At 43.2% G+C, this 8,609-nt stretch overlaps 1 protein-coding gene across 1 annotated transcript in view; it reads left to right on the forward strand.

Moving 5' to 3' along the window:
* Window positions 1-5,619, forward strand: part of Imp4 (IMP4, U3 small nucleolar ribonucleoprotein) — a 7,610-nt gene extending 1,991 nt beyond the window's left edge. Inside the window, exons 3-9 of the mRNA XM_013020722.1 lie at window positions 3,548-3,631; window positions 4,105-4,214; window positions 4,295-4,427; window positions 4,510-4,664; window positions 4,756-4,850; window positions 4,965-5,038; window positions 5,127-5,619. Of these exons, the coding sequence (XP_012876176.1) occupies window positions 3,548-3,631; window positions 4,105-4,214; window positions 4,295-4,427; window positions 4,510-4,664; window positions 4,756-4,850; window positions 4,965-5,038; window positions 5,127-5,239 (764 nt within the window). The 3' untranslated portion in view covers window positions 5,240-5,619. The remainder of the gene's footprint in view (window positions 1-3,547; window positions 3,632-4,104; window positions 4,215-4,294; window positions 4,428-4,509; window positions 4,665-4,755; window positions 4,851-4,964; window positions 5,039-5,126) is intronic.
* The last annotated feature ends 2,990 nt before the right edge of the window (window positions 5,620-8,609 follow it).

The raw sequence follows: 8,609 nt of genomic DNA on the forward strand, positions 1-8,609 counted from the left end.
TTTTTCTTTTTGCTTATGTGGTGCTGAGGAATTGAACCCAGGGCCTCATGCATGCAAGGCAAGCACTCTACCACTGAGCCACCTTCCCAGCTCCTGAGTGTGTAACTTTTTATTTCATAGCTGATTGTACATTTATCCAGTACCTTTGGTTAAAATTCACTTTGAGGTTACCAACTAAACATAGACTATAAGCACGTTTAGTATGTATAACTATCTGAGTTAAGAAGCATGCTAAGCACTTGTGATTCATCCTGTCTTAAGAAATGGAAAAATGACCAATACATTAAAATTCAAGATCACGCCTGTAATCCTAACTACTCCAGAGGCTGAGATCTGAGGATCGCGGTTCAAAGCCAGCCCGGGCAGGAGAGACTGTGAGACTCCTATCTCCAATAAACCACCAGAAAACCAGAAGTGGCGCTGTAGCTCAAGTGGTAGAGCGCTTGCCTTGAGCTGAAGAGCTGAGGGACAGTGCCCAGGCCCAGAGTTCAAGCCCCACGACCGACCAAAAAAAAAAAATTCAAGAGTGCTTTCTCCAACTTAGCCTCTATATTGAGTATGTTTTTTTAAATGAATTATTTGTTTGCCATTCTTTGTGCTTACATTACACCATTTTGTATCTCTAAATCATAATTGTTTGAGGTTTAGTTCTAAAGGCATTAATAGATAGCATGTGTTGTTTTTGCAGTTGTTTGGTTTGGGTGTTTGTGGGTTTTTTTTTTTCCAGTGGGGGTGGTTGTGCTTCATTGGTGTCTCAAAAATCATTTGAATCAAATATCCTCAGTACAGTATTGAACTCTATGCAGTATAGCATTCTTGAGTGCATTTATGTTTTGTCTTCTATAGTGGAAAGCAACTATGTACTCATGGAAAACAAAGGTCTTAGGTAGTTAGGAAGAGTACTGACTGTTCTAGGTCATAAGAGAGCATGGAAGGTTCACCAGGCTACTTACCTTGAGTTCTTTATTCCAGAATAACAGCCTTGCTCTTCTTAAAACCTTTGACCTACAGCCAGCTGAGGCCGAGCACCTCAAAGTATTTGGTGCATCTTGAGTAGCAACTTACCAATTTAAAGAGTTTCAGTTAACTGGTCTATTTTCCAACATACAGAGCAGTCTGTTGTTTCACGTTTTTTGTTTTTAAATAGTTGTACAAAGGAGTTTCACTTCAAGCCAAATAAGTTTAAATGAATCTTGATCAATGTCACCCCTTGCATTGTTCTCTTTCATCTTTCCTAAAACCATCTATACCCTCAAGTTACAAAGCTCAGCTTAATTACATAATGTGCATTGAATATAATTATTTTGTCCACTGGCCCCTTCTCTTATCATTTTGCTGTGCCCACACACATACACTCCACACATAAAAGCTGTTTCAGTGCCCTGGTATTGATTTTGTTGAACTATTTGTTGTTGAGAGGAGTTATAACATTGGAATCCTCCTTGAAGTATGCTATCTTTAAGCCAATCTGTTAGTGTATATATGTGTATAGGCTTTATAATTTACATGTATGTATATATAGTATATAATTATAATTTAGATCTAACTTCTACATATGAGAGAGAACATGGCACCTGTTGTTTCTCTGAGCCTGACTTCACATTACATTTTTTTCTAGGTCTATACATTTCCTTGTATATGACATACTATTCTTTCTGATAGATAAATAAAACTCCAATTATTTATTTATTTATTTTTGCCAGTCCAGGAGCTTGAACTCTGGGCCTGGGCACTGTCCCTGAGCTCCTTTTGCTTAAGGCTAGCACTCTTAATACTTGAGCCACCACACCACATGCAGCTTTTTCTGTGATTAATTGGAAAGCAGCTATGCTCACCACTACCACCAGTGCTCCTTTTCTGTGATTAATTGGAAATAAGAGGCTCTCTCTCACTCTCCCCCTCTCTCCCACTCTCTCCCTCTTCCTCCCTTCCTCCCTTCCCCCTCCTCTCCTCCCTTCTCATTCCTTCCCTCCCCCTTCTCTCTCTTTCTCTCTCTCTCTCTCTCTCTCTCTCTCTCTCTCTCTCTCTCTGCAGTCTCTCCTGCCCACGCTGGCTTTAAACCACAATCCTCAGATCTGAGCCTCCTGAGTAGTAGGATTTTAGGCTTGAGCCACCATCCTGGGCTTCCACAGTTTCTTAATCCACTCATCCATTGTAGGTTATCTGGGCTGTTTCCATAACTTGGCTATTGTGAATAGTGCAGCATTGAGCATGGATATGCAAGTGTCTTTACTGTATCCTGACTTGTAGTATTCTAGAAAAATGAGATTAGATGCCCAAGAGTGATATTGCTAGATCATAGAGTTATGTGTAGTTTTTTGAACAGTCTCCAAACCACCTTCTGAAGTGATTACACTAAATTCCATTCCCACCAGTAGTGTGATGGGGTTCCTTTTTTCCCCACATCTCTGCCAGCATTTGTTGTTGTTCCTATTTATGATGACCAATCTTCCTGGGCTGAGGTGGAATCTCAGTGTTGTTTTGACTTGCATTTACTTTATGGCTATAAGTGTTGGGCATACGTGTTTATTAGTTCTCTGTGTGTGTGTGTGTGTGTGTGTGTGTGAGAGAGAGAGAGAGAAAGAGAGAGAGAGAATTGGAACTTGAACTCAGGTACTGGGTGTTGTCCCTGAGCTTTTCTGCTCCAGGCTAGCACTCTGCCACTTGCTACAGCTCCAGGTCCAGTGTTTTGATTAGTTGGAAATAGAGTCCTGTCCTCACTGGCTTTGAACCACAGTCCTCAGATGGCAGTCTCATGAGAGACTGAGGTAGCTAGGAGTACAGGCATGAGCTACTGGCATCTGCTTTTATTGGCCATTTTTACTTCTTCTATTTTATTGATTTATTTTTGTTGCTGGTCATGGGACTTGAACTCTGGGCCTGGGTGCTGTCCCTCAGCTCTTCAGCTCAATGCTAATGCTCTACCACTAGAGTCACAGAACCACTTTTGGCTTTTTTGCTTATGTGGTGCTGAGGAATTGAACCCAGGGCCTCATGCATGCAAGGCAAGCGCTCTACCACTGAGCCACCTTCCATTTTTACTTCTTCTGAGAACTATCTATTTAGACATACAGAGCAGTCTATGTTCTTTTTTTTTTGTCCCAGGGCTTGACCTTAGGGCCTGGGCCCTGTCCCTGAGCCTCCTTGTGCTCAAGGCTAGCACTTTTAAAAAGAAAAAAGAAAAACAAAACATCAACAACAAAAACTTTGTGCTGCTACATCTCAAACCCATAGCTTCACAGATGCTAGGCAAGTACTTTACTATAGAACTGTATCTGCAACCCTATTTAAATTTTTGTCTAGCCATAAAAGTAAGACATATTTGTGATTTAAAAACAATTTTTAGAAAATGAAGTCTGTAACCATGAGTTGACACATAGAAATTAGTAGCCAGACTGGTTTGTCACTTCTCTTACCTCTCAATAATTGTCTACTCAGACAGAATGTGTCTTCCCATTGAAGTTGTACAGGCTGTTAGCTCATAGACTGTTACATAAGTTGAAAACTCTTTGCTTATGTCTCACCTCCTCTGTCTTTTTGCATACAGAAAACCGTCTAATTCCCACTGAGTTACGCCGGGAGGCCCTGGCCCTACAAGGGTCCTTGGAATTTGATGATGCTGGTGGTGAAGGTAACTATACCATGTAGCCATCCCCAACACTGAAGTGACTTCTCTGCCCATACGTTTTCATGTCTTTCTCTGGGGATGCCAGGCTCTTCCAGGAAAGTGTTCCCAGCAGCTTCTAGAAGTGTTCCCACATGCCCTTGTGTGTATGTAAATGGCAGCACAGGGGTGTTCACTGAGAGTTCCCAGTTGCACAGCACACTGGAATTAACATTATTCTCCTTTTCTTCTTGAATTTTCTTCATCAGTGGAATATCTGTCTACCAGGGCAGGACAGTGTCCTAACTTCTGGCCCTAGCAGATTAGCCTTAAAAACAGAAAATCTCCATTCCCCAATTGTGCCTGTACTTCATATCCAGTGGGCTAGTGGCTGCCCGGTTGGCCATCATGGATGTAATGCATTTCTGTCAAACTGTTGTCCTCAATTTAGCATTTCAACTGCAAGATAATAGTGCAATCTTGCCTCATGCTCCTGACAGGTGTGACCAGCCATGTAGATGATGAGTATCGATGGGCAGGAGTTGAGGATCCCAAAATCATGATCACTACTTCTCGAGACCCCAGTTCCCGCCTGAAGATGTTTGCAAAGGTAGCAGTGGGCATGGAGTGGGGGGAGCTGCCTGAGGCCGGTGGCTCCAATCCTGATGGGACACTATGGTCCATGTGCAGGAATTGAAGCTGGTGTTCCCAGGTGCCCAGCGCATGAACCGAGGCCGACATGAAGTGGGGGCACTGGTGCGAGCCTGCAAAGCCAATGGGGTCACTGACCTCTTGGTTGTCCATGAGCATCGAGGCACACCTGGTGAGTCTGATGGAAGGGAAGAGGGACTGGAGATGGTCTGAAGGTAGATGGGTTCTCTGACAGATCTGCCTTGCTCCCACAGTGGGACTTATTGTCAGCCACCTACCTTTTGGCCCTACTGCTTATTTCACACTATGCAATGTGGTCATGCGACATGATATCCCCGACCTGGGCACCATGTCAGAAGCTAAGCCTCACCTCATCACACACGGTTTTACCTCCCGGCTAGGAAAACGAGTAAGTCTTAGGGCTTGGGTGGGGGAGGACAGAGGGAAAGAGGACTGGAGGGCAGGCCTGGCATCTGCTACTCTCCTTCCTTGTACACCAGGTCTCTGACATCCTTCGTTACCTGTTTCCTGTGCCCAAAGATGATAGCCACCGAGTTATAACTTTTGCAAACCAGGATGACTACATCTCCTTCAGGTGGGTCTGTGGATTTTGCCTGGGAGGGTATCATGATACTCGTATCTCTTGTGTTTCTGTGGCTAACTTATAGCTGCTCCCAACTCACATCCCTGCCTGGCTTCCTCTCCACAGGCACCACACCTACAAGAAAAAGGACCACCGAAATGTGGAGCTGACTGAAGTAGGGCCGCGCTTTGAGCTAAAGCGTGAGTTTGGAGGTTTATCCTGCCCCTCTGGGAGGTATAGAAAGGGAGGCTGCTGTGCAAATCTTGATCTCCTGTCCCTTCTTTCCAGTATATATGATTCGCCTGGGCACACTAGAACAAGAGGCCATGGCAGATGTGGAATGGCGCTGGCACCCATATACCAACACAGCACGCAAGAGGGTCTTCCTGAGCACTGAGTGAGCCCACTGGCCAATCAAGATTTGGACTTGAAAATTGGGAGTTTTAGGGCACTGTTACAGGCCTACTGGACCCAAATTGGAGATCAGAGGGATGTGAATTAATACTCTGTCACCTGACTATCTCTGACTAGTCAGAAGGGTCCATTTTCAGGCCAAACCCATCCTTGGCTAGGGAACCTGATGTCTATATCCTGGTGATATCCATTTGAAGGTTAACATTTTTTTCTGAATCTAGCATAATAACCACTGTTGTATAATCCCAGAGCTCCAGAAGCTGAGGCAGTAGAATCAAATGGTGACTTCCAGATTACCTAGTGAGACTATCTCAAAACAAAATAAACCAGAAATTTAAAAACACCATTATACCCATTGGAAAATTTAGTGTGGCTATGTCCTTGGGATTCCTGCATTGTAAGCACTCATTGGGATGGATACAGATAATATAGTGAGACTGTGTCACCAGCTCCATGCCAATTTCATGTGAGTTAGCCTGACTTGGAGGAGCTCACATTGATATTCAACAGGATTTTTCCTCTGTCTGAGACAAGCCAAGTACACTTCCTCTTCTTTGACTAGCAAGAAATGGCAGTAATGGGCCACCGATCATGCTTGTTTCTAGACTTCCCTTCTTCATGGTTTATCCACATTAGATAGGGAGAGCTGATACAACTAAGGAAGGTGGGATCTTCTCCCCAGCCACTCCCAGCTTATCCCCTCTCTATGTCCACAAATGCAGTAAATTTCTTAGTTTTATGTGAGTAGCTGTTAAGATGCTGAAGAATGCACTCAAGTTTTCTAAGGGCAACATTCACAAGAAATCCATGCACAGGTAGGAGGATCTATGAGGGAATAGAAGCAGAACAGGTCTGTGCATATTATCTGAAAGCTGAATGACGGTGTATGGTAGCAGAGATCATCTGGAGACTTATGCAGAGATCCTGAAGTCCATTGAGAGAAGGCTTGAAAAAGAGGGCAGGGGCCCTGATTAGGGCAGAATTTTTACAAGAGCCAAAAAAGATCTGGTACTTAGACCCAAGACCACAAGTGAGTCCATTTCTTGCTGTAGGGCCTATGCGACCTTGCCACAGCTTTATGGAGTTTTTTAATGTGGGGTGCCAATAGCTCACGCCTATAATCCTAGCTACCCAGGAGGCTCAGATCTGAGGATCATGGCTCAAAGGTAGCCTGTGCAGGAAGGTCTGGAAGTGGCACTGTGGTCCAAGTGATAGAGCGCTTGCTTTGGGCTGAAGAGCTCAGGGACAGCATCCAGGCCCAGAATTCAAGCCGCACGACTGACAAAAAAAAAATTTCTTAATGAGTGAATTTGGGAATTGCAAAACAGAATAGAATCATGAAATGTCCTGTGTTACTTCTTACGGTTGCCATAACAGATTACTATGGATGAGGTGGTTTAAAAGTTTCATCTGCTCACACCTGAAATCTGGCTACACTCGAGGCTGAAATTTAAGGATCATGGTTTGAAGCCAGCCCAGGCAGAAAATTCCCCCAAAACTATCTTGAGTTAACTGGTAAAAATGCCAAACTGGAGGCATGGCTTAAGTGACAGGCCAGCCATGCAAATAAAGAGCCAGAGCAGAAGGCCCTGAGCTCAAGCCTCAGAATAGGCAAAAATATGTAAAATTTATTCTCAGTTTCTGGAGGCGGTAGTTCAAGGTAAAGGTATTTTCAGTTCCTTCCGAAGGCTGGGGTTGGGCATGGGGATTCATTACCTGCTCTCCAGCTTCCCATGGTTGTGTGTTACTGTGTCCTTATAATTTCAGCCAATTAAAACATCTATTGTTTATTTTTCATATAAAGATGCTTTAATTGGGATCATGATCCAGGGTGATCTCTTCATTTCAAGATTCTTAAGTTATAGCTTCAAAGACCCTTTGTCCAATAAAAGGGTATGGTATAACTTTTGGAGGTGTGTTCTGCATGATCTTTAACCTTTGGGACTCCATTCTGCCCATACCACTCCAAGCCAACTGAGCCTTTTCCAAGGACATCCCTTGCTGTCTCCCTAACCATTACAATTTCCCTAAAGCCAGGTGTATATGCAGTGGTGTTTTGTTTTGCTTTTAAGAGGCAGTCTCACTATGTTGCCCAGGCTGATTCTGAGCTGGGTTTAAATGATCTTTCTGTTTCAATCTTGTTTTACATAGAAAGCACAGAAATTGATTTAACAGCAGGTCTTAACACTGAGGAACCAACTCACAGCCATACAAGAAGCAAGATGGGAATAGATGATCTTGTGCACAAATATCTATAGCTAATTCTTAGGTGTCAGGATTCTTATCAATATTCAGGAATATAATGAGGTGGAGCAAGAAGCATATCAACCACCTAAATAAGCAATATTAAGTTTTTAAGAAAGGGCTATTAATCTTGGATGAAATTATGGCTTTACCATGGGGTTTTAAAAATACCTTAATTCTTGACATGCTGAAGTAGTTGAGTAGGAAATACTCAGTAGTTGCTTCAGAATGCCTTAACAGTAAGGAAAATGTAACAAGCAAAATGCAAGTGACAGACTTAGTAAGTTCAGGTGTTTTTATCCACTAGTGTTAAAGAGTTATTTATGAAAATTGAGCTGGGTGCTGGTGGCTCATGACTAATCCTAGCTACTCAGGAGGCTGAGATCTGAGGATCGCGGTTCAAAGCCAGCCTGGCCAGGAAAGTCAGTGAGACTCTATCTCCAGTAAACCACCAGAAAACCGGAAGTGGCACTGTGGCTCAAGTGGTAGAGCTCTAGCCTTGAGCTGAAGAGCTGAGGGACAGTGCCCAGGCCCAGAGTTCAAGTCCCACAACCGACCAAAAAAAAAAAATTAAAAGTAATTTTAAGTGCTTTACCTTGTAATAAAAATAGCTTTTCTATTTTTGCTTTAAATCATTAAAAAAAATTTCAACTAGAAAGTTCTATATGGAAATATGCTGGCCAGTTAGTGGTAGATAGAAACCAACCTATAATTTAGGCCTAGTTATGATAAGCCTATTCCATGTCTATGTTGGAAAATTTTAGAAGCAAGAATATATTAATTACCCCACAAAAAGGTAAAAACTTAAACAATGTGAATGAAGCGTAGGCAGAGAGGCACGTTTCACAGGACAGGCTTCTGTGAATGACTGTCTTGTCCTAGAGATACTGCTAGTAATTTCTGGTCCAAGGGGTTACCCAGGTTCAAGACTTTTTTTCTTTTTCTCTTTTTTCTGTTTTGTTTTGGTGCTAGTCCTGGGGCTTAACCTCAGGGCCTGGACCCTGTCCCTAAGCTGCTTTTGTTCAAGGCTAGTGCTCTACCACTTGAGCCACAGTACCACTTCCAGCTTTTTTTTGGGGGGGGGTTGTTGGGTCCGGTCGTGGGGCCTGAACT

Source organism: Dipodomys ordii, unplaced genomic scaffold, assembly GCF_000151885.1.
Source record: "Dipodomys ordii isolate 6190 unplaced genomic scaffold, Dord_2.0 Scaffold52, whole genome shotgun sequence".
NCBI lineage: Eukaryota > Metazoa > Chordata > Mammalia > Rodentia > Heteromyidae > Dipodomys > Dipodomys ordii.